This window comes from Haliotis rubra, unplaced genomic scaffold (genome assembly GCF_003918875.1).
Source record: "Haliotis rubra isolate DU_JTF1 unplaced genomic scaffold, ASM391887v1 Scf814, whole genome shotgun sequence".
NCBI lineage: Eukaryota > Metazoa > Mollusca > Gastropoda > Lepetellida > Haliotidae > Haliotis > Haliotis rubra.
In genome coordinates this window covers 168,185-194,852 of record NW_025767540.1, presented here as the reverse complement: position 1 = coordinate 194,852, position 26,668 = coordinate 168,185, and the positions used below count along the sequence as shown (strand labels likewise).

At 40.7% G+C, this 26,668-nt stretch overlaps 2 protein-coding genes and 1 long non-coding RNA gene across 4 annotated transcripts in view; 1 reads left to right on the top strand and 2 right to left on the bottom strand.

The window, feature by feature from the left end:
* LOC124261895 overlaps positions 1 to 26,668 on the bottom strand; it is an 87,145-nt gene that overhangs the window by 38,962 nt on the left and 21,515 nt on the right. The gene's annotated exons all lie outside the window — the stretch shown is intronic.
* Positions 608 to 25,876, top strand: LOC124261890. 2 transcript variants are annotated; one of them, XR_006894456.1, is made up of 3 exons: positions 608 to 645; positions 23,919 to 24,122; positions 25,279 to 25,876. XR_006894456.1 is itself a non-coding variant. In XM_046696258.1 (2 exons), exons 1-2 carry the CDS (start codon positions 23,984 to 23,986, stop codon positions 25,452 to 25,454), a joined length of 315 nt encoding a protein of 104 aa, XP_046552214.1. In that variant the 5' UTR covers positions 23,922 to 23,983; the 3' UTR covers positions 25,455 to 25,876. The 2 variants fall into 2 exon arrangements, 1 of the variants encoding a protein (XP_046552214.1); XM_046696258.1 differs by lacking the exon at positions 608 to 645 and having other exon boundaries at positions 23,922 to 24,122.
* On the bottom strand, positions 6,823 to 26,668 carry LOC124261893. Its single transcript, XR_006894459.1, has 3 exons — positions 26,582 to 26,668; positions 12,778 to 12,782; positions 6,823 to 6,832 (listed from the first exon to the last, which is right to left on the bottom strand). It is a non-coding gene; the product is annotated as an uncharacterized LOC124261893 (long non-coding RNA).

The following is a 26,668-nucleotide window of genomic DNA, read 5'->3' as shown; positions in this document are numbered from 1 at the left end:
AGATGCCCACTGTATCGAGACATTAACAAGAGGTCAGCATAACAACGACTTATGGTTAGCTGCCAGAAGTGAAAGACTTACTTCCTCTAAATTTGGAGATGTTGTGTTGATGCGCAGTGACACAAAGCCAGATAATCATCTTAAAGATATTTGTGGCTACAGAGACATTTCTGATGTTACTTTTTGTAAATGGGGAACCAGTCATGAACCTGCAGCACGCAAGGTCTATCAAACAGCAAACAAGAATTGTGTCTGTGTGGAACAATGTGGTCTTATTGTTTATCCAAAGTATCCACACCTTGGTGCTAGCCCTGATGGTTTGATACAGACTGATGATGGACATACTGGTGGTGTTCTTGAAATAAAGTGTCCTGCACGCTGTGACTGGAAATGGATGGAGCCCAAGCAGTGTGCCAAGGATCCTAGATTCTACTGTTCTCTAGATGAGAATGACCGTGTTCGTCTTAAAAGGTCACACAGATATTATTACCAAATTCACGGTCAAATGTCTATTACTGAAAGACTGTGGTGTGATTTCATGATTTGGACTTTGAATGGGTGGACTGTTGAAAGAATTAGTATAAGGGCGTATCCCATGCATCGATCGCCTGTGCACCTGCACTATTGTGATCACTCGACAGGAAGGTATGTGTTGTTTGTCCTAGTAATAAATTTTCACATCAATAAACTGTATAATGTTGATCTCAGCGAAACAATTTAATATGAATCTCCTATGATTTCTTTGGTTTTCGTAATGAAAGCTTGTTGGGCTTGTTGTATCCCTTGTTCTATGTACTTTTTTTTCTCGTCTTCACTGATGGCAGTGCATTTACGAGACTTGGACCGAATCTCGTTTCATTTTGTGATATTTTGCGAGTTCAGAGAGGACCAAACTCCTCCTCGGAGACTTCACTGTCAGTGAGTGCCGTGGAAATACGCTCACTTACCGTGTTTCAGCGCTTTACGATGCAATCTGCGGGATGCAAACTTAACCCAAATTAACACTGCAGGCCGCTTTTAAGCGGCCACAACGTTATGAGTCCCCAGACACCGGACGCCGATTAATCGGCCAGGCAGTAGTCACCTCAAAATGAGACATAATTTTAGGAACCTACCTGACTTATGATTCATATATTAAATCTATCACATTTCACAATGTCTGAAAACACTTTATTAAATTAAATTTATCATATGGGTCATTTTCAAAATTGGTAGGGTTTCTGTCCGTTCCAAATAAAGAAAAACCTCTGTTAACTTAAAAGGATTCTTTTGTGCTAGAAAACATATTTAGATGTTTAGTAGTCAGTAAATGTGGTATATCATTAGTCTTGTCATTTTGAAATTTATATTTAGCAACATTTTAGGGTCAAAATTGGCCGATTTGCTCTGTCCGGAGGTGACGGTCCTAATATCAATGTTCACAAATAATGTAAATATAAATGCAAATAAACAAACTAATTCATATGATGCCAATTAGGATTGATCAAACATACTCAAACTGCTTTTAATTTTGTTTTAACTTAAAAAAGTTTTTTTCTACAAATTGTAACATGCTTGTCCAGTGTTTTTGTGTCCTGACCGTTACCAGTGTATGAAACTCCTGCAATAATTTCCACCTGGAGCTGGATTGTAATACTACTTCCTGTGTCTGCTTGAGCTAGCCCCTGTGCATGTGACAGCAGATGAAATAATGAAATTCAACACATTTTGCAGAAAATTGACACCATCAAATAAGTATAAATGTTATGTATCAACCTTAATTGTCCAGACCGTTACCAATGTATTTTGTGTTAAATATATCTCTTTGTTTTCTTAAATTTCAATTGATATGTTGCCCAGAAATGGACAAGGTGGAAGGCATGTCCTTTGAAATCTTTTAGGGATCATTCATTTTTTTATTTTAGATTTACTTACAAATTGTCTTGACCGTTACTGTCCAAACCGTTACCATTCTGCAAAGTAACGGTTTGGACAGTCCTTGTAACGGTTTGGACAAAATGATTTGTATTTCAAAAAGTTGTTCATTAATATTTGAAATATAACAAATTTATAATTACTTTTAGGGTTAAGATAAGTTTAAGCATGGAATTTTACTGTTCAAAGGAGTTTTGATGTAGTAGCATTAAAAACACAGTCTCTAGTAACGGTTTGGACAAATAATAGTAACGGTCTGGACATATCTTTAATAAATTTCTATTTTAAAGAATATGTTCCATGGTGTGATAATAATTTTCTGTTTACTTATCTATCTGCTTTAAACGAATTTAATACGTTAAGTTTCTATTTTCTATAAGATCTATAGTCTTTATAAATTAAAGGTAAAGGTTAGGACATCTATGGTACCAGTTTGGACAAAATGTAGTAACGGTAAACAACTTTCAGTATTCCAACCTTTAAAGATTTTTTGGGTGTAAACTGTTTTAACTTTAACTGTGAGATATGTAAGGCTACCATTTACTTTGAATATTTGCTAGGTGCTAATATGTTGGCCAAACCTTTGTATCTGATAAATATGTGTTACCATCTCACGATTAACAAAAACTAACGGTATCCGAGTGAATGAAAGAAGTATATTTCGTGGAGACTAACATTGCACCATAATATCAACAGCAAAATGATATCTATGCAGTGGCCTGTGTAGCATGTGTACAGTTTCATAGTTGTTGCAGTATCTTTCAGAATTGAATCTTTTGCAACGTTTTAGAGGGATAACATTTGTTTGTTACACTGATGTCCTGGCCATTAGCAATAATGTCACAACCGTTACTATTCATTCAATTTTCGTTCCCCAATTGCACTCTTCTTTAGATTATAAGTGATTTTCAACCTAGACAGGTGTGTTTTTCTATTCTTTAGAAGCTACAGTTTGTTCTTATTCAAAAGCCTAAATTCATTCACAAGTTTCATATTGATATAACAAATGTCCAAACCGTTACCACAGCATGGAAGAAAATATGTCACATTTGTTACAAGTTACAATTTCTAATACACATGTCACTGTCTGTCCAAAATAGGGTTAGCAATTGAAGTAAATGATATCATTTTTTCCTTTCATGTTACCTGTTTCTATGTTGAATTAAACTGTTTAATGCTTATGTCCAGCCGTTACCATTCCTGTCCAAACCGTTACCACTATTGTCCTAACCGTTACTGGTGTTAATTGACTGCTGTAATTAATTCGTGATAATACATGAAACACTCCTCTTTATGCTGGTGTCATCAAAAGATGTCCTGGGCTTAGTAGCTGATGTTTATTTTAGACAATTTCACCTGTTGAAAACTATATGCATAATAATGCTTTAGAAAAATGCAATTATTTTGTGGTAAATAAATGAAAGATACAAAATAACACTTTCAAGATTCATGATAATAGTTTTTACCTTCAAGTTTGATTAAGTCGGTGTAAAAGCTGTGTATGCCATCTTTAAAAGATTTTTATGAATTATATTTCAAAATCCTTATTCTGATTAAGAAATGGTAACGGTCAGGACTTTCCCTCACCCTATTAATAACTTATGTATCAATTAAAAGGCCAATTAATAAATTTGAGCCTGCATGTTTGTGTAATTGAATAATTAAGTATTTGAGATTTCATTTGAATTAAAACTAAATTAATTTTCAGGAGTTTGATTTTACTGTAATAAAGAATTTAAAATCCTACCTATTTTGAAAATGACCCATATATTATCAGCAGAATTAAAAATATAAACTACTTTTCGCAATGTTATTGAAAACAACGATTCTCGGACACATGCTTCGGCAGCGGGTCCAAAATAACATTGTCAAAGAGCAAAGTAACGATGTTTCGAGGAATTCATTAAATAAATTGAATAAACTAATGAATAAAATCAACAAAAACATTCATAAAAGTTGTCAAACGTACATATAAAATTATTATTTCCATCTTTTTGTGCGATCATGTAATGCAAGTCAAGTCACTGACAAGTGACATCTCGGCACTCGCCGCCTCAATCTTCACGCTCGGACACGATGTTTAATGCGAAAATATATACATGAAGCATTTTTGTCACAGGTCATAACCTAGCACGATACGTCCAATAAGTTCAATAAGTTACGTATAGGTAGCGATTTCTTGCTTAATATGTTCAAAATAGCATTATTTCACAGGCGATCGATCGCCTGTGCTTGTTCCTATAGTAGTATAAGGGGCGTATCCCATGCATCGATCGCCTGTGGTCTAAATCGAAAGGTTTTCGTTTACGGGGACGGTATCCATTGCCGTAATATGATTGGCTGTCTTAGGTCACGTGTCTGATTTTGACCAGTCACGACCCTTATAGCAGACTGTGGCGAAAAAGCGTCATTAGAAACCAATTTTTATCCAATAAAATTGCTTCTTACAACTGTGAAAATACTCTCGGCAAGGGTTCAGTGATGTTGTTGATGTTCAGAGCTTTCGAACGATACCCGACATCAAACGATTCGCCTCCCATGTTATTCATACGACGCTTCGAAAACGGAGGTATTTTCCGTTGTTATGTCATGTTACGAGCGGAAAACCACAGATATCTGGAAATAGGGACCATACATATCATTTAAGAAATCTTTTTATAATAATTTTCTGATGACGTAAAAAAATATAAAAGAAAAAGGCATGGGAATGTTATGACATGGAAAACAATCGCCATAGTTTTTGCTTCTTTCGTTGTTTATCGGGACGTTATAAATGTAAGCTTGCATTTTCATTCAAAAATCATTTTATTTAAGTTGTAGTTGTATTATTTGAATAACATTATAAAAATAAACTTCATATTTATCAACAGTAGGATTAGATCTTTTAAATGGTGTATGGGATGTAGAAGCAATAACGTTTTACAAGCTTATAATTTCCTTCATAAACATAGGCTTCATCTATGACCTCAGAGTCTCTGGGAACTCGGTGTCATGGCAGTAAATGCCTCTGGTTGACTGGTGTTGAAAGAGTTAAACACCAACCCCACCAACCCTGACACCCCAGCTGTTTTTTCAATGCCTAGCACTATAGGTGCGGCTACGATGGTGGTTAACAACCCGACACCTACCGCCCCTAATCCCATGCTGGTTGCCATAAGGGTGGTATCAGCCCCATACACGAAATTGAAAGCGAAAGCTCTATGGTATTTCTTACATATTGCTGTCCGTTTGTAACGATCTTGTTCTAGTTGGCGTTTTATGTCACGTAACTGTCTCAAACGAAACCCGTCTACGGTTTCCAGTGTCTTCGCTAGTTCTTCTACGACCATGGGTACAGCCCCATCCTGTGTACATATATATATATTATAAGAGATTTTTTAATTGTGTTTTATTTAATGGTTGCTCAGTGTATTTGAGACTTATAAGGTTTAGATCCTCGTACAGGAAAATATGGGAAAGGCTAATAGGTAAATCTTGGTCTATACGAAACCTATGGGGGATTATTATTAAGGGTGGTATAAATCTCAGTAAGGTTCCGATCCCAGTTGTATGACGATACTAGCAGTGTAAACGAGAAAGACTTCTGTGATCAGTGTGGAGCCTGGTTTCATAGTCATAAGATCTGATAGGTGATCGGGTAAGTCGAACCTTAAATTTGAATCCCCGTTTGAAACTAACATGTTGCACGTGTGATGTGGTACTTGGTCAACCATTATATTATTAAAATTCGGAATGAAAGACGCGAGAAAGACGCCGTTGTTCCTAATTTCGGAGACATACCAAATTTTGTTTAAAGAGATGTAAGGTGCGGTGAGGGTCACGTTGATCAACCATTCAGGCTCTTTAAAGTCTGCCAGCGGCACCCGCTCGTACACGTTGTCTTTCAAATGTAGGATGTACAAGGTGTCTTTCTCACCAGGCAGATCGAACCCCTCCGTGTCTCCTAGATCACCAAGCGTGACGTTGGGATGATGATTCATCGTCTACATGTATATAAAATGTTATAAAATAGTTTCCAATTGTTTTTCTGATAATTTCTCAGGTGTGCACTGCAACCCCATGAGATGTACGTTGTCGGGTAGGAAAATTTTGGTGAGCGATATCGTGTCTTCCACGGTCACGGTGACTCCCTGCAGACAGGTGTGGGAATCGACGTTCACCCGCACGTAAACAGAACAAACGTGATATTGATGTTGTTTGGTCCACCGGAGTTTGATTCCTTTCACGATTTCGACTGGTGATGATGGTTCACCGAGGTAGACTTGGATGACCAGCGTGGAATTCGCCGGTAGACTTTCCAGGATGTTGACAACGCCCTCGAATTCAGACACGCAACCCCACGTTTTGCTCCCCGGGTTTACTCGATAGCATGTGGGCTGCCATACCTGAGACTGCGCTAATGATTACACTGCTCCTATGCGTCAGGACGTAAGCCATGAGCAGGGTTCCGTTTTTCACGACTTTGTTTAGGTAGTGGTCTTTGTTTTCAGTGAACACGTAGGGAGAGCCGAGCGTGATGTTGAGAAACCAGTCGACTCGAGATTGTGTTAAAATCAATTTGTTGTCGTCGGTGAAGACGAGGGCATACTGCTTGTTTCGAATGACGACCGTGGTTTCGACGTCGTTTAAGTCGTACAGCTTGCCGCCGAACGCTGGGTATATCATCTATTCATCCTCGTCATTGCGGACTAGGTCGTGCCGAGTGTTACTCACAGCTCTTGATGTATAAACGATATCGTCTAAGTTACTGCCAGATCTCCCGGCGGCGGGGACTTCGACGCGTTTGTAAATATTGTTTTTCAGTTGCAAGGCATACAGTTTACCGTCTATTCCTGGTTTGTCGAATCCGCGCGTGTCCCCGAGGTCGGAGACTGCTATATTAAAGCATTTTTTCAATCGCATTCCGGGACCTTGGGCGCTAGTCATTATTGTATGTGCAGCATCACACTGAGGTATCCTATATTCACAGGATTATGTTTTATATCTAAAACAGATACTTTTAATTCCTAGATGGTGCCTCGGGTTAATTTCTTGTACTGCCGTGACGAAAACGATTCGGTTCTGCCATCGTTATACTTTTCCGTTTTCACCGGTACGGCTCTCAACAGCGTGGAAGGGCGTTCACCTTGAACGTTGTTGCTTGTGCTCAGCTGATCGAGATGAATGCACAGTTCAACTTACGTGAACAAAGATCGGGTAATTTCGTGTCGGTCACGGTGGTTTTGGTGGAATGTCGTAAACCCGAAAGCGCTTTAGTCAATGGCTGAGTCTCAAAGTGTTTTCTCCGTTGTTGACTAACACGACCATGCTGTTCGAGTCGCTCATTTTGAGTTCGGCCCCACAGGTTTGAAGATTTCTTCATTGAGAGACACACTGTAGTAGCCGTCCGCTATTTGGCTTATTGCGGACATTATTGCGACGAACAGCCTGTTGTTTTGCTGTTGATGTTGGTCCGACGCTGGTAGTAGGTGATATCGCAGAGTGCGCGACTTCGAAAGTTGGTCGGACGTGTTATCGATCGCAGCAGTTGAACGCCCCAACGCCATTATTCCCGGAAGCCGCCACGTACATATTGGATATATATATTATATATTATATAACAATTCAACATGTACAAACCGGGAGTGTTTTATTCTAAAAGCGATACTTCCGATTTCACACACATGAAGATCGTGGTTGCAGATGGGTTGCATTTCAAAGCATCATTTATCTATGTGTTTAAAAATTACGGGTTTTCGGTGACGAACGTTAAGACGGTACATGCTTGGTTTAACAACCCGATGCAGTTCTGGCAGAATCAATTCAATTTTGCCGAGTGGTGCACAACGACAGGGTGAGGTGTGATGTTGAGCGACACTCGACGTGGCCCGCTGAGTCAGTCTGTGTTTATGTTTCACGTGTACTACCAGATCAGACGTATCCTCAAAGAAATCAGTGCTCCGCTTCCACAGGACAAAGCACTGGATGCGGTAAACAATCCGTACGATCGACGGGCATACGAAAGAATTTGCAACGAATTCGAAATCGATCCGAACATGGATTGGCGTTTGCCAGGCGTGAATCACGCTTTGGGTATTCCTATCGTTCACAATATGCCCCTCGTAGAAGCCAGCAAGACCTTGAATGAATGGGGTGGTAAAACGTATGCAGGTGCTTACGTCACAAGTAACGAGTGGAGAGATGATCTCATGATTTTCGATGACAGCAAGGATTATTGTGTTTGGAGGTTTGAGCAGGGGTTTGCGGACGATTGGAAAATGTTCATGCTGGATTCGAGAGGGTTCACTCGTGCCGGCACCGAACACTTGAACGACTCGATTCGAACGTATGTTTGGGCACTGCTGGGAGCGCAGACACAAACGCATTCCGACATCGTGGGTAAAGGGACGGCTTACGACGCGCAGAAACAGTTCGTGTTGAGGATGCTATCAATGCTCCAGTTGATCTACTGAGTGCTATCCAACGCTACTAAAACGTGTTGAATATGCCCGGTCGAAAGCCGACTACGTGTTCGGAGTGGGACTGTACATGGCCCCGAAAGCAACATGCAACTGAGAATCCATAAAGTGGTGCGCTACAACAACGAAATAGTCATCGCCACCACCGATCAAAATTTGGCTTATAACCCGGTATCAACGTCTTAAACGTCACACCCACGGTGAATACCGTGAAACGGGTATAGTGGCATCATCCCCGAGCCAAGGGTTCGACCAGCACCCACATCAAGATGAAGCTGAGTAGTCAGTTTACATTCCACGATTGCATTGTGGGAATGTAAACATTGCGAACGCTACCGTGGTCGCTGAAAACTTGTGAGTCGAATTGACACATTTTACCGTCGTAAAACATAAACGTAATGTTTCCACCTGTGATGTTAGCTGCGTGAAGCAACTGCAAAGCAAAAAACGGGATGCAACGGAGTAGTTTACTGCAGGAGGTCGTACGAGGCGATGACAACTGACATTCATCGTGACGTCGCTTACATTGTGACGTAATGTAAAATGGTTCGATTACGAGGGGGCACACTAGAATGGCGCAGTGACGGGATAACGTTATTCAATTGTTACGTCATCAAAAAACTATACCTTTATTGTCTGATAATGTATTTTTTTCCGATTGTTCTAACCGCTAGGCATCTTAGAATGGCCCATCATTAAGGAATCAGCGGGCCATTATCATTTGCAGCGTTTCGTTCATTTCTGATAATTAGAGACCGATTTCATGATAATTCCGCAAATTTTAGCTGTAACACTATGATTTATTCATCATTGTCAGATTTAGTCAGTGTGCACATAATAAACGTGTTGAAGTTTGAAAAGGGAACCATTTTTTCTGGCGATGGTGTAAGTTGAAGGAGTGAAATGATTAACCTTTGACCTAGAGGAACTTTGACCTGGTTTAAATAATGAATTTCTTTCACGAAAAAACAGTGCAAAACGAGTTGAATTAAAATGGGGATAGAGCTGTACTGTGTTTGACGAATTGGGGATGTATACCAATGGTTACATAGCCCCAAATTTAACGTTATATCGACTTCGCTTACGCATCACAGATAACTAAATTTGCAGCTATATAACCACAGGTATACATCCCCAATTAGTCAAACACAGTACAGTTACTAGTATCCCCTAATTATATTGTGCATTAGAGAAAATGTAAGTTTTGAGGTTTGTTGTCATTACTTTTTGAATATCTATCCTCTTATAGCTTACTCGAGGACTTCAGCAGCAAGTGGCAAACAATATGTTGTCCTCACTGGGCCTTGAAGTGTCTATCATGATGGCATCATTAGGTGCATGGTCAATTTCATGGGCTCAAGAAGCAGGTGTCAAAAAACAGGGGATGTGACTCAAGTGCAGTAAAAGATGAGGAGCTGATGCATACCGTCTCGATAGTATTGAAGTATTGTTGAAGACAACAACTAGTGTTAAAACTGATGTAACTTTTGCATCTTCTCTCAAGATGTCAACAATGCCATTCAAACTGTTGAATGTAGGATTTGAATGAATACTGTACATGGCGCAGGAAAGCAGCAGTGTCAAGGTCATTAGGAGGTCTAATGGTTTCTGTCATGATTTATATTGAGGGCAAATGAAAGAGAAAGCTTGTGTGTTTTCCTTATTTATAAATTGAAAAAACTCATAGCCAGCTTGAATAAATTAGATGCCAGTGTTTATCGAAATCTTGAGTAGAATATAAAAAATAATCAAATTGATCGTATGTAGCCAATCATTACCTTTAACACATTGTCACATTGTACACAAAACTTGAAAGACTATTTCTATTTGTTAGTTTATCCTTTATGTTCTGTCATGAGTGAGTGAGTTTAGTTTTAGCCGCACTCAGTAGTATTCCAGCTATATGGCGGCGGTCTGTAAATAATTGAGTCAACAGCGTGAGCATCTATCTACACAATTGGGATAGGGCACCCATGAAGGGCCACCTCCTCGTGGTGGGTGCTGGGTCACGCTAAGCGCCCTTCAACCCCCGTTGTGGACCCGGGGATATATTTGGTCCACCAACCCGTTGGCCGTGGGTTGCGCCCCCTGTGTGTCGGTGGAGGACGGGATTCTGGTGGTTGAGGGCAATAGGATCCTGGAACCGTGTTCCTGTTGCCCAACACACCACTTTGGCCCTTACTTCACCTAGACGGGTGGTAGAACTGGCCCGGTTCTATCAATCGGCTGGTCACGCCAAGCCCTGTGCATGGTGAATCTATTATATGCACATTTGCTTATTTTGGCCTTGGTTATTTTTTATCCTCAATGTTCGAATTATTATGTTAACTTGCCTAGAGTTCTATGCCAGAAGGCGGTGGCTCATGGGCCAATCTGGTGATAATGACCTCCAAATGATGTATGTCTCCAATTTATTGTCATGGGCCGAACCAGCCTGACATTGATTTGGTAGATAAATATAGCTATTTGTGTCGTTGTCTCTGGAGTATAACATCCCTGTATCCCTGGTGTCAGCATCTTGGATATCCGGTGCTCTTTGACACCGTCCTTGTTGACACTCCATGGTGGGTGGGGAGCAGGGTGCTGAATACTTTTCCTTTCATGATGGCATCCCAACAAGCTGGTTCATCTCGATACGAGAAAAAGCGACGACTAGACGAACTTGATCACTCTACTGAAACAAATTCGCCAAACATTGATTCATGGGCTCGTTTCCTAGTAATTGAAGCTTCGGATTTTCTACCAATAAAACTAAATCCATTTGCCATATCCAAAGCTATCCATGGGATATGTGGTGAGGTTAAAAATGTCACCCGGCTCCGTAGTGGTTCACTTCTGGTGGAGTGCGCACGGAAACAGCAATCTCTAAATCTTTTGTCTATCAAAACATTTGCAACTGTGGAGGTTGCTGTGTCCGTGCACAGGACTCTCAATTCTTGCCGTGGCATTATACGAGACAGGGCTCGCTGTCTCTCTGACATGTCCGAGGAGGAGATAGCTGCAGAGCTTGAAGATCAGGCTGTTACAGCGGTGAAGCGTTTTACGATCAAAAAAGAAGGGAAAATAATAAAAAACCAACACCTATCTCTTGACTTTTGCCAGATCAGCTCTTCCCCAGTCGATCAAGGCAGGTTACTTTAACATCGGGGTGGATGTGTATATCCCCAATCCACTCCGGTGTTACAAGTGTCAGCATTTTGGTCATGGGACCTACTCATGCCGTAATTCTGCAGTTTGTCACCGTTGTGGGGACAATCATGATGGTACAGATTGTCAGAATACTTTCAAATGCGCTAACTGTAATGGCCTACATTCTGCTTCATCCAGGTCCTGCCCCGTGTATCAAAGGGAATCACAAATTATGAAGATAAAATGTGAAAAGAATATTCCCTACCTTGATGCGAAAAAAATGTTCAATAATCAGCCTTCAACCCCTCAGAGTATCACGTATTCAGCTGCAGTATCCCGCTCTGTAGCGGTGTCCTCAACTGCATGTTAGACTGACTTGACTTGACCCAAGTCAGAAAAACCTGTTACATCAATAACTTTACTTACTCCACCTACTTCCCGAGTCACCCAGTCTACGTCTGGATTCCAGACAGAATGTCAGCTCTCTACACAGTCACAATCCTCAGCTGGCTGGAGATCAACCAAAGAAGAAGAAAGGAAAAAAACTAAACAGAGACAAATCGCCTAATGTCTCATCACCTTCAGAGGTTCTAACACAAAACTCGTTTGGACCTCTGGATATGGAGGTTACTCCGTACTCACAGGACAGACGGAGGAGCCTACCCAACTCACATTCTCGAGAGAGATCGCCAATTGAGCCACCATGACTCAGTTGGCCAATTTAATTCAATGGAATTGCAGAGGGCTAAAGAATAACTTCAATGAGATACAATTGTTATTACAGGATTTTAAACCTTCAGCATTATGTGTTCAGGAGACATATATAAAAAATACGGACTCATTCAATTTACGACAATACAGTGATTATCACTGCTTCTCTCCGCCAGGAGATAAAGCAACTGGTGGTGCTTCTGTTTTGGTACAGCAGGGCATCATACATAGCCCTGTCCCTCTTAATACCAATCTCCAAGCTGTAGCTGTTCGTCTGACTATGCACATTGCGTTGACGCTGTGCAGTTTATATGTCCCTCCATCTTTTGATATCCGACTGTCGGATCTGCAAAATCTGTATGATCAGCTGCCAAAGCCATGTCTCATCATGGGCGATCTGAACGGACACAACCCGCTTTGGGGTAGTGTCCATACTAATACTAAAGGTAAAATTATTGAGGAATTCATTGCCGATAATAATTTATGTATTTTGAATGATGATTCAGCCACTTATCTTCATCCAGCTACGGGAACTTATTCTTCCCTTGATCTGTCTCTCGCTGACTCAAACTTGTATAATGACTTTGAATGGATGGTCCATGATGACCTATGTGGGAGTGACCACTTCCCTACCATTCTCAAAACAATCAGCCCTGGTGATGATCCACCTTTATCAAGGAGAAATTTCGCCAGGGCTGATTGGTCATTATATGAGAAACTGTGTGTTGAACACTTGAAGCATGATCTTTTTTAGGAACAGTAAAGATCCTATACAGACTTTTTCGGATATACTAAATCACATTGCTGACAAAACAATTCCTAAGTCCTCTGCAATTCCGCATATTCGTAAACCATGGTTTAATAATGAATGCAAACAGGCCAGAAAATGTAGGAAAAAGGCAGAAAAATATTTTCGCAAACACCCTACTGTCCATAATCTAGACAAGGTCAAAATTACTAATGCTAAGGCTAGACGTTCTTTTAAACAAAATAAGCGTCAGTCTTGGCGAAATTATGTTTCTAAAATAAATTCACGTACACCTATGTCAAAAGTGTGGAACATGATCCAAAGAATAAAGGGCAAAGGTTCCAAATCTACCGTTCATCATTTGAAGGACGGTGATAATTTATTGACTAATAAAACTGACATTGCAAATAAACTTGGTGAAACTCTTGCCAAGCATTCATCTTCATCTAATTATGTCCCTGAGTTTCAAACGTATCAGAAACAACAGGAGAAGAAAAGAATAAATTTTATCTCAGACAACGGTGAAGATTATAACGAACTATTTTCGTTACATGAGCTCCATACCGCCCTTGAGCAAGCTCACGATACAGCAACAGGAGCTGATAATATTCACTATCAGCTCTTGAAGCATTTGCCCGAATCATGTTTACAAATCCTTTTAGACATTTTTGATCAAATATGGACTTCAGGGAATTTCCCAACTTCGTGGCGTGATGCCATTGTTGTTCCTATTCCAAAGCCTGGCCGGGATCATACTGATCCGTCGAATTACAGACCAATCTCTTTAACGAGTTGTGTCTGTAAAACCATGGAACGAATAGTCAATAATAGATTGACATGGTATCTTGAAACCAATAACCTTATAACCAACATTCAATGTGGTTTCAGGAAAAATCGTAGTACCATTGATCATTTGGTACGTTTAGAATCCTTTGTTAAAAATGCTATAGTAAATAAACAACATGCAGTATCAATTTTCTTTGATCTTGAGAAAGCTTATGATACAACCTGGAAGCATGGCATTTTGAAGGATTTACATGATTTTGGTTTGAGAGGCCGTTTGCCTCTTTTTATATCACAGTTTTTAAAAGACAGGCAATTTCAAGTCCGAGTGGGTTCAACCCTGTCTGACCATTACAATCAGGATCAGGGTGTCCCGCAAGGCAGTATTTTGTCTGTCACATTGTTTAGTATCAAGATAAACAGTTTATCCAAGGTTTTAAACGATTCAATTGATGGATCACTTTTTGTGGATGATTTTAATATTTCTTGTCGTGGTAAAAATATGCATACTATTGAACGGCAATTGCAGTTGTGTTTAAATAAAATAAATAAATGGTGTCTTGAAAACGGCTTTAAATTTTCCAAGTCCAAAACTAATTGTCTACACTTTTGTAGAAAATATAAGCCTCATATAAGGACCCAGAACTATCTTTAAATGGCACTCCTATCAAAGTTGTCAAGGAGGCCAAGTTCTTGGGTCTAATTTTCGACTCTCATTTAACCTTTTTGCCGCATATTAAATCACTTAAAGCTAAATGCCTGAAGGCCCTTGATTTGTTGAAAGTTGTTTCCAACTCAAAGTGGGGAGGGGATCAAACTACCCTCCTCCACCTATATCGTTCATTGGTCCGCTCGAAACTTGATTATGGTTCCATCGTATATGGTGGAGCCTGCAACAGCAACCTAAAACTACTTGATTCTGTCCACCACCAAGGCCTAAGACTTTGTCTTGGGTCTTTTAGAACCTCTCCAATTGATAGTCTCTATGTTGAGGCTGATGAGCCATCACTTACCCAACGTCGTATCAAACTATCTTTGCAGTATATAACAAAACTCTATTCTAACGAGTCTAATCCTGCATTTAACTGTGTTTTCAATCCTTCTTATGAGCAGTTGTACAACAAAAAGCCTTCTCTTGTTCCGCCTCTTGGGCACAGAATTAAACCATTCCTTTCTGCTGCTGGCATTGAGCTGGATAATATATCTCCTTCTCGTCTTCTTTCTTCTCCTCCTTGGCAATTGGTGAGGCCAGAAGTTGACTTAACATTAACCACATTTAAAAATCCGAAACTAATGATTTACAGTATAAACAAGAATTTAGTCAATTAAGAAATAAATATAATACCTATAAATCCTTATATACAGATGGATCCAAGGATGGTGGCGCGGTTGCTTGTGCCACTGTCATTGGGTCCAAAACAATATCTTCCAGACTACCCAATGACAGTTCAATTTTCACAGCAGAAGCAAACGCAATACTAACAGCTCTTAAATATATTAATAAACACCGTAAATATAAACAATATATCATTTTTTCAGATTCTCTTTCGTGTCTTCAGGCTATTAAAAATCTTTCTTGCAAACATCCACTTTTATTAGAAATTATTGAATTGTACAATGAACTTGCTACTGGCCAATGCGACATCATCTTTTGTTGGTTACCCAGCCACGTTGGCATTTCTGGGAACACAATGGCTGATCTTGCTGCCAAGGCAGCACTCAACAAATCTGTGACACCACTTCTGATCCCATACTCTGATTATAAAGCCAGCATTAGAACATACATCCGCGATCTGATGCAAAAGAAGTGGGATGCCCAAGTAGGTATCAATAAATTACATGCAATCAAACCAACTATTGGTTACACCTACTTGGGTTGTCAGTCCAGATTTGAAGAGGTCATCATACGACGATGTCGTATTGGCCACACAAGATATACTCATGAGTACCTATTGAAAGGTGAGGATCCTCCGTTTTGTATCCCTTGTGATGAAAGAATCACGGTCAAGCATGTCCTGCTTGACTGTGTTGAATATTCCATCACAAGGGATAAGTATTTTAATGTCAAAACATTGAAGGATCTTTTTATAATGTTAATTATCATTTAATTATTGAATTTTTAAAAGAATTAGATTTGTTAACTGATTTGTAAATAGATAAATATTTTATTCTTGGTAATTTAAATTAGTCACTGAGATTGTTAGTGGCTGTACCCTCAAAGGGGTTGAAGTAGCGTAAAATTATTGTCCTCCTGAGAGGGTACGTAAGTCCCAAAACTTTCAGTCAAAAATATACCAGGACATTTTAAAAGTAGTATTTTTGTTATTTTAACTGTTGGCTAAATTTTCCTACAATCGCCAGCGGCTGAAGGGATGGTGTAAATCCAGCTAGGATCCATGCAGGTAGCAAAGTAATGTAAGTCCCCATGGCTCCTAGCATGGTGATCTACCTTCAGTTGTTGGCGATCTATAGCCTGTTTTTATCTTGTATTGTCCTAATAGTGCTATTAGTTTTAACCTTCCACACTAGTTTTAAATCTAATTGTGATATTCTAGTTGTTTTACTGTCCTTCGTTGACAGGGTTTTATATATAATATGTCTGTATTACAAATTTAGAACTAGTTTTAGTCACGATATGGCTGAAATATTGCCGATGTGACTTTAAATCTTAACTCACTCACTCACTCACATTAGCTATTGTTTTCAAGCAGTGCTTCAGAATGGTCAGCGTTTGGTCTCTTTCAGGACTGCTCTACGTTACAGTCAAGGGTTAGTTGAAGGTTAAGGTTTGTGTTATCTATCTCAGTGCTTTTAACAGATTCATCCCGTGGAAACTGAGGAAATTCCATTATATTTTCAAGAGTTTTGATTGTCATGGTGTCAGTGACTCAATATGTATGGTAGTGTAATCTTTGTAAAACAGAGTTGTCATTGTATTGACATCACTGAATGTGTAACTACTTTGTTTCGATCCGTTTGTAATCTAGTGTTGCCGGGAAACTTCTAGAAAGCTATGGGCAAATCCAGGATGGATGTCACTCTTCAAACAACACGAGGCGTAGTGACATACAAAAAAATGGGTGTTTTTATTCTCGCAGTACAACTATCAGTCCATCCTGGATTCCGCGATTCCGCGGTTGTAGAAATTACCTTTTGATGCAGAAAATCATCTGTTCCACGGAAAATGCATTTTCATGCAGAATACCTGCTGAATTTGCCATATTTGTGCCCCGGAATTTACATATTTTGAAAGTTGAATCAAGATTGACTATCAACCGAAACGATAAGTCAGGGTAAATGACCAAACTATAATTGGTTTCACAAAAACGAACTGCGACATTTGTTACAATGATATTTTAAAAATATTCACGATTAAAGATGATTTATTCCTAAGGTAATAATTTTCCTTATCCTGATTCCTGCTTAATGCTGTCTCCTTCTCTTTGCGATCACTTGAAATCCCTTGAAGTTCACTTCTAAAACGCGGACGTATAATCATCACTCACCCACGAGTAGTCCTCCTTGCCTCCTTTGGCGCCCTTTTCGGTCACATGACCATGCCATGTTTGTCACTCTCTCCTTCTTCGCCCTTGAGGACGGTTGTGAGAGCACCTGGGTCCCTATATGGAACATATCCTTTTCTATTTTGGACCTTTTACATCTAAATGGCAGCTGTATACGGTTTTTGGATTGTACATTATCAATTGTTTTGATATTTAGTCTAATTCATACGTTGTGTGTGCCATGTTTTTCATCTGGTTTACAATTGATGAAAACTTCTACTCATTGTAGCTACCGGCTGTCTGTGGCTGACCCGCATATATTATGTCCTGATTGCACTACGACATGTTTTTCCAGCTTTCGCTGTAAACATTGTCAGAAACTAACTACTTTTGAATTTAATAACTACCTTTTTTCTCTTCATAGACGTGCAAAGGACTGGGTAAGAAGGTATTCACAAGTCATGTCTGGTAAATCGAGTGATTGCGCTGATAACATAGGTTCATAATTCCAGTAATTGCCGAGCGTTTTATGAGGGCAGGTTGCTGTTCCAGTGATGAACTCCGTCTCGATTTAGTAGAGATCATCGTGAACGGAGCGGGTCCTCTTCGCAGACGAAGAAGACGAGATCTTCTTCAGCGCAGAAGAAGAAGTCTACAGCACCTAAGACTTTGTCGAAGTCTCTTCACAGATCTTTGCAGAAGACGAGATCCTTCACTGCCGAAATTGTACCTCTGGAAGAAGCAGACGTGTATGATGATCCTCCCATCATCATACCTGAAGTCACAGTCATCAGCAAGAAGACGAAGCCTGCTTCAACAGCTACATCGGCAACTATATCAGCGCAGACATTGACAGAAGACCTTCCATCAACACAGACATCGGGTACCAGAGATAGCAGCAGCATCAACTCTTCACAAGTGCAGCCTACTTAAGAAGAGGCCTCAACGTTCTCAGAAGCATCATCAACCCCGGAGCAGTCTCAACATACGTCGCAGAACTTCAACCTGGGGCTGTTTATGCAACAGTTTACAGATCAGATTATGTCGATGATGGAACGTCGCTTCACGCAAGAGGAAGCTGCTACGAAGTCCACTATGATGACTACAAGCCAGCATGAAGATTCAGCAGCCTCTCCAACGCACCTGGCTGAAGAGAAAGCCTGCGCGAAGGCCACGCACCTGACGATCTTCAACGAGTGAAGCTAGAAGTCTGGACAACGCTACCAACGTCAGCTCAGCCTGAGACGTCCCCAAAGGAGCCTCTAAGATTCTCCACACAGAAGCAGATTGAAGCGTTCTCCAGAACCCTACAGACGCCGCAGATATGGCACTCCACATCTCACAGAGGGGAGATTACGTCTATCAGCCTTCGTGAAGGCCTAGAGAGATATCTCAAGACTCCAGGAGGAATACACAGTCACACCAGGACCGTTCACCTGCACGCAGCTCTACATACAGATCTACGTACAGAGACTCACGTCATTATGGATCTTCAGATAGGGAAATGTCCAACTTCACCGTCTGAAGTTAGAAGCCTGGAGAACTCTACTAACGTCAGCTCAGCATAGCAGACCCCTCCGATGACAGTCGCCCTGCGCAAAGGTATATTAGCTATACAAGCTCTCTTGGATGAAGGCCTGCACGAATGGTTACGTTCGCGAAGATCTTTACCGTCAAAAGTATCAGCAGTTAGAACCCTGGAGGATTCAACGAACGCCAGCTTAGCGTTAGCAGTCCATGACGGAGCCTCCACGCTGTTTCAGCGTCTCAGAAGGAAGGATTTTAGCACCGAAGTAGATCCAGTCGTTCTCCAGGATTCTACAGACTGCGCAGATACGGATCTTCCAACTTGGACCTTCAACAACCTGCGCACAGGCACTCACGGGGAGGATTATAATCAGAGTCAGTTTGTCCCGCTGTTCAACGATGGCAGATTTCCCCCTTCATCATACGGAGCCCTTCATGATACATCAGGGTTTGAGATTACAAGATCATCGGTGAATCCCGTAATAGATCTTCAAGATGGAAGATAAGAAAATAACACAACTGGACACTACAACTAGATGTTGGCTATGTTTGATCAACGCGTGGTTTAAGGAAGAGACGCACACCTGAAGTAACGATGTCAGATAACATCCGATGAAACAGTGAAGATGAATCTGTATAAGATGACGACGGCAGTAAAGATTATAAAGTTGAAGAATACAGTCACAACAGACAGGGAACAGGCTGCTTACATCGGCACTACGCGGCTCAGCCATCAAAACACGTGTTCACTCGTGCAACTCCGGCACAAGCCGAACAGAGAGGTTACAGACAAGGCCGTGTTGACGAAGAAATCAACGACTGCACAAGATTGTATGGGGATCATTTACCTGCAACACCGGTGATGTCACAGTCACGTGCCAGGAAGTCGTCTACAGTTGTAAACAACTCTTTCAACGTGGGAAAGGCTCCATTTACTCTCCAGTTAGCAGGGTACAGCGTGGTTCGACTATCTTCACGGGTCATAGAGGACTTCTCCTGTCAGCAGATTTAATATTGGTTATCTGTGGACTTGCAGCGACAAGCGTGAGACGGTTTCTGCTCGCGGCAGCCGGTCGACTATAAGTAGACTTGACATCAATGGCAGTCCCAGTACATCATAGATTTTTGCTGATCTAGAGACAACGTATTATGCATCATCGCTGCACATTGTTCGGATTCTGGTGACAACATCTTTATTACATATTACCGGAAGATTAAGAAAAACTGATTTCTAAGGATAGTCAACTTCTTTATTGCAATGAGTGCAACGTTTTGGTGTAGGAACTAAGACCGTTATCAAGCAAGTGATACAACAACTGAAGCAAGGAGAATATATACATAGCTGTATAGTGAGTATATACAATTAACAAGGTTGATGTACATTGGATATTTGATAAGTGATTACAGCAGAGGAGGTTGATGTACAGAGTGATTGATTGTGATTAGAGTTGAGTTTATACAATTGATGAGTTGACGTACAATAGTTGTGATTACAAGCACAAAGGAGGGGAGCATGGAAGCCAGATGGACATCAACCTCCTCTGCTGTAATCACTTATCAAATATCCAATGTACATCATCTTCACAACTTCTAAAATGCCTCTCAAAGAAATTACCCGAAGATTGATGAGACAAGCTTCAAGCCATGATTCCAGAATCGATCATCTCCCGCTTCCATGACGGACACGGCAAGGGTTCCTAGTTTCGGTGATAGACCTGTTTGCAACAAAGTTCAACAAGCAACTACCAACATTCGTCTCTCCGATTCCGGATCCTCAGGCATTGGCAACAGACGCTTTAAGCATCTCATGGGAAGGACTAAACGCTTATGCGTTTCCACCTCCAGCACTACTACCACAAGTAACACAGGAAATCAAGCAGACGACAACGCTGCAACTGAGTTTGGTCGTGCAGTATTGGCCAGCGAGGGTATGGTTTCCCGTCCTCATACAAGAACTTGGAAAGTCCAACCCTGAAACTACCAGAGTGGTCGAACTTGCTTGTCCATCCACACACCAAGCAAGCTCATGGGAATCAGGCATTGTTCCAGCTACACGGGTGGAGCGTATCAAAGCTTGCCTGAAGACTAGAGGGTACTCCACCAGAGTAGCGAAAGCAGTGACACTAGCTCTACACAGATCAACTCGCAACTTGTACGACGACAAGTGACAGAGATTTGAACAGTATGCAACGAGGAAAGGTTTTACAGAGGTAAACGCAACCCATCCTCTAGTGACGGAATACCGCAACAGACGAGACACTTAAAAGGTTCAACGCTCTCAATGTACCTGGCTGCGCTCAGCACAGTAATCACCATGAAGACGGGTGTCAAGCTGACCAAAGTACCAGAGATACTGGCACTACTACGCTCGTTCAAGTTGGAAGACCAACAAAAGTATTTCAAGGCTCCTGCCTGGGATCTCAACATAGTTCTACAACATCTCACCAGTGATGCCTACGAGCCTCTAAAATGGACATCCTTTGAACTACTGACTCAGAAAACGCTGTTCCTGATCGCCCTAGCAACAGCAGCACGGATGTCAGAAATACATGTTCTGTACTTCGAACGAACACGATTTGAATCAAGACATCGTACATCTAGGACTGAGATGGGATTTTATTGCCAAGAAACAACTGCCCGGCCAGCCTGACAGACAGTTCCACATCCAAGCACTCTCTACAGTCCTTGGACCAAAGGATAAACAGGATCTATCCTTATGCCCTGCCAGAGCCTTAAAAGTCTACCTACAAAGGACAAAAACAAGGAGAAGAAAATTCAAACGCCTATTCATCCCCTTATCTACTGAGACGCCCACGGAAGTGTCACGGACAACGATATCGATATGGATGAGAGCCGTTATACTAAGGGCCTACAAAGCAGCGGGACTTGAGCCTCCACGAGCCTGCAATGCCCACGAAGTCAGAGCCTTGGCGTATACACTTGCTCTTTTGAAACTACTCGATTACAACAATAATGGAGGGCTGCTTTTGGAAATCACACACAGTGTTTGCCAACCACTACCTCAGAGACATTGCCACCGAAGAAGTCTCAGACATTCACCAGTTTGGGCCACTTGTTGTAACACAACAACTAACGGTTCAACAAAGGCGCTGAGAAAAATATCACCCTTTTTATCACGTGACTTATGAAAAACAGCGCTCTGGAGAGCAAATTTTAATGGTTAAAGTCCATGCACACGCCTAGGACAGGCTAGCATGAGTGATAGACGCTGTACTTGTATAGGACATACACGTACATGAACAAGGGTCGCATCTCCACTTGATGCGCGCATCAAGAGATGGAGTTGCAATAGATAACTAATGGAACATTAGTATATCTAATAATCCACACAAAATGTCAGAAGTTTCGGAAGAAATCTGACAAGTTGTGGTTGCCCCCAGACTCATCAGAGGAAGTTGAAAGAACAGAATCATCAGCAGTGCCGTCATAAGTTCCCATGGGGGTAATACAGGACGTAAATCTACAGCCAGAGAATCCAGAAGTGGCCTGACCCACCACCGATTCAGACGGATTCTGCAAGCATTTAGCATGAGTCAGGATATGGAAAAATATGTACTTTTCTTACTAAAATTGATATTTTATACTTATCCTGACTCATGAGGTCAGCCCTCCCAACCTCCCCTCTTATGGCACTCTGGATTTCCCTGTAAATCCGGGTGTCCGGCATTCAAACGGAGAGAGTGACAAGGCATGGTCGGTCTTGTGACCAAAAGGGCGCCAAAGGGGCAAGGGAGGCAACTCCTTGGTGAGTAGTGATTTTACGTCCGCTTTGTAGAAGGGAACTTAAAGGGATTTCAAGTGTTCCACTATCATTCGCAAGGACAAGCTTGTAGCATGAGTCAGGATAAGTATAAAATTTAAATTTTAGTCAGAAAAGGACATTTTTCTTCAGCACCTTACAATAATATTATTTGAGTTTGTTACTGCAATTATGTTCATAAAATCGATCTTTTTGAACTTTTAAATTGCATTAGTTTGTATGTTTTTTCAAGTTTTTAACTGCAGATTTTTTTGCGTAATTTTGAAAAATGGGATTCAGAATTTACTTATGTTTGCCGTGGAGTTCTTAAAAATTTGTCGCGGAATCCAGAAGGGACTGAACTATGTGAGGCAGTGTGAACAGTTCACACAGAGTCCGACAGGCACTATGGAGGGAAGTCAGAGAAGTCAGACTGACACTTGACCAGTAGAACGCCTGGATAGGCTGGTCAGTGTTCGTCCCTCTGTGTCCATAGCATGCCTCCTGCTGGTCTGTCCGCACTCTTCACGCTGTCTTTTTGCGGTCTTCCCCTATCCTACCTGCTCGGCGGATGCATGACAAACTGCCTGTGTAATTTTACTTCCATCAAATATTGCCACCCTATTGTAATCCTGTCATTGTAATTACTTTGCAGTAATATGTATTGATATGTAAACGGTCATAAGTTTATCATACACTTGTTCCCTGTAATGTGTGTCTTTATTTGTTGCTTTCACACTGAATCCTCCTGTGTTTGGATTCTGGGTTAAATGATTGCTTAAGTTTGGAGGTCAAAGTACAACACCGATCACATAGTAAACATGACTATTTGTGATAGTGCTTTTGGTTAATCTTGTAGATTTGCGCTAATCAGCTGAAGCATGTTCTTCGGAAGTTGAGAGCAAGTCTGTACTCAAAAAAGAGATATTTTCAAGAGGCACTATCTGCTGACTCGCACAGTCTTGGTGTATGTTGGGATCGCACTCCGGAGCACCAATTCAAACCTTAGCACCATTAAGGATGAGACCATTACATATTAGTTGATGATGATTTCGAGATTTTACTTGCACTTTCCAACATGTGTTTCACACACAGGTCCGCCAGGCCATTTACCATGTTTAGTGTTAGATCGAAAGAAGGGTGAACATCACTGAAACCAACCTGAAGGGGTGGTTGCATATTGAATTTTTATGTGAAGTTTGAATTTGGGAAATTGACCGGAAAATATGTTGGGGGTAGAAGTATGGGGTAGTTTGGTAGGGTTTAAATTGTTTTAGATAATGTCACTACTTTATGGTCATACTATAGTTGTGCTCTACTTTCCAATGTTAAATGTCCATATAATAGTCAGATGTCAGTGTTTATGATGTGTGTTATGTTCGCAGGTTTCGCAGGTGGGACATTTTACTGTGTTGCGATAAAATAAAGAGCACTTGGTGTACGGTTGAGGATGCTGCCAACAGCAATTCCCCTGATGATGGTGACCGCGGTAGTTGCCATCTGCATCATTTACTACAATTTGCATAAGAGTAGAGCGACCGGAGATGGGTTTCCTGAGACAAGGGGGCACTGTCAATGGCCTAACTCAGGTGAGAGCTTGTCAAGGTGATTGTAATATTGTACCAGGGATGTAACATTATTGGTGACTGTGACGTCGACACTGAGAGTGATTGTGATGGAGCATGAATGTGTTGGAGAGTTATTGTGACACTGAGAGTGATTGTGACACTGTGATTGATTGTTACACTGAGAGTGATTGTGATGGAGAATAATTGTGACACTGTGAGTGATTGTGATGGAGAGTTATTGTGACACAGTCAGTGATTGTGGTGGAGAGTGATTGTGACACTGAGAGTGATTATGATAGAGAGTGATTGTGATGGAGAGTGATTGTGACACTGAGTTATTGTGACACTGAGAGTGATTGTGACACTGAGAGTGATTGTGACACTGTGATTGATTGTTACACTGAGAGTTATTGTGACACTGAGAGTTATTGTGACACTGAGAGTGATTGTGACACTGTGATTGATTGTTACACTGAGAGTGATTGTGATGGAGAATGATGGTGACACTGTGAGTAATTGTGATGGAGAGTTATTGTGACACTGTGAGTGATTATGATACAGAGAGTGATTATGATAGAGAGTGATTGTGATGGAGAGTGATTGTGACTATGTCAGTGATTGTGACACTGAGAGTGATTATGATAGAGAGTGATTGTGATGAAGAGTGATTGTGACAATGTCAGTGATTGCGGCCCTGTCAGGGATTGTGATGGAGAGTTATTGTGACACTGTCAGTGACTGACAATGTGAGCGATTGTGACACTGAGAGTGATTGTGATGAAAAGTGATTGTAACCATGGGAAGTGATTGTAATGGTTAGAGTGACCTTAATGGTGAGAGAGGTTGTAACAATGAGAGTTGAAACAGTGACACAATGTCTGACTATCCATAGTTTAAATCACTTTAAACAACACTACCATCACAACATTTCACCTTGGACCCCAAGGACCTGTACTTCTTTGGACAACCCCAGAGTAATTGTTCTGTCATGGTAACAGGGATTGGTATGGTAAGAAAGATTGTTGTGGTTAGAGGGATTGTTGTGGTTAGAGGGATAGTTGTGGTTAGAGGGGTTGCCCCATCCCCGTGAGTTGCTCAATGGGTTACAGGCTCCATGTCCTCGAAGAAATGGAGTAGTCAAGTGGTCTACTGGCCATAATATTTTTCTTCTCTACAGGTAACAACCAGACCGGCCGTCGCCCCCCTGATGACACGGATGGTGGAAGTCAATATGGGAAGAGAGCAAACATGTCTGACACCCAGTATGGAAGGGGCCCAGACATCAACAATGCTGTTTGTTTCGAAAATGAGGGCAATAAAGAGATCTCCCTGCGCACACGCAAATTTGTGTAGTGACTGTGTGAATAAGATCATCACTGACTTGGACCGGAGCTGCCCATTCTGCAGGAGCTACATTCAGGCATATACCATGGTTGTCGGCAGCTGAGCACATGAAGCATTGTCAGTTGATTATGTGTAGACTCGATTCCCTATCTGACAAATTTTACCATTTTGTTTGGGTTTTTTTAATATTTTTATATTTTTGATTGTCCATAAATCCAGGTCATACAGTTCATAACATAACGGGTTGGTATAATCACGATTCGCAAATATATACAAAGTCTTTACAGGCAAAATGAATAGGTACTTGAAAATGTAATAGCAGTACATTATATATAGCGCTAGGTTAACAGAACAGGTTGTGACATAGTGACCAAAATTTTGTGAAGCCGTCATATTTGCAATTTGAATAGGCATTAAAACGTTCAGCATAATATGTTGTCTTTACGTCTTCTATAATGTAGTTCAAATTTGGTGTTTAATCTCTTTGTTTCATTTTGTATATATTATATTTCACTGCTGTTATTATCAAATTCAGAGCATGGTTTCTCTTTTCACAATATCCTAGAATAATATTTTTCTTTGAAAAGATAATATTTGACCCTGTTTTTTCGAATATCCATTCTTCTATTTTCTTCCAAATAGCTTTTATGACTTTAGTCACAAAATAGATGTAGAATTGATTCTTTCTCGGATTTGCAAAATGTGCATCTGTTGGAATCTTTATATTTCATTTTTGTTAGCAAATCATTTGTTGGCAGAAACCTATGCAGTATGCTGCATTGAAACCACGAGTGTTTTACACTATTATTACACGATTTAAAGGTTGTTTTTTTCTATCGTTTCCCATATATTATCGTCAATAGACTCGATAAGTTCTTTTTGCCACTTGTTTCGATATGTTAAAGGTTTTCTAAATTTACCATTTATGAGTATGTCATAAATATCTCTACATCCTTTTGGGTTTCCTACTATATTTGGTAAAAGATATGGCAAGATCAGGGCTTGGATGTTTTCTTCAATATGGATGTTTATGGATTTGCAGTAGTATTTAATTGATTCCACTATTCCTTGACGCTCTAGGAAGTTAGTTTTGCACCCAAACGATTTTCTTAATTGTTCCACCGTTAAAAAGTTACCTTGTCGTTTATATAAGTAATCCCTTTGCTTGAATAATGTTTATAATTAATTGGTTTTCCATCTATTTTAATATTGTCATTTAACCA

Bases quoted from the DNA above. Each gene is read 5' to 3' on its own strand.
- LOC124261890 (XM_046696258.1), top strand. From the start codon at position 23,984: ATGCTGCCAACAGCAATTCCCCTGATGATGGTGACCGCGGTAGTTGCC. The intron at 24,123-25,278 runs GTGAGAGCTTGT...TCTTCTCTACAG, and splicing joins CTGTCAATGGCCTAACTCAG to GTAACAACCAGACCGGCCGT.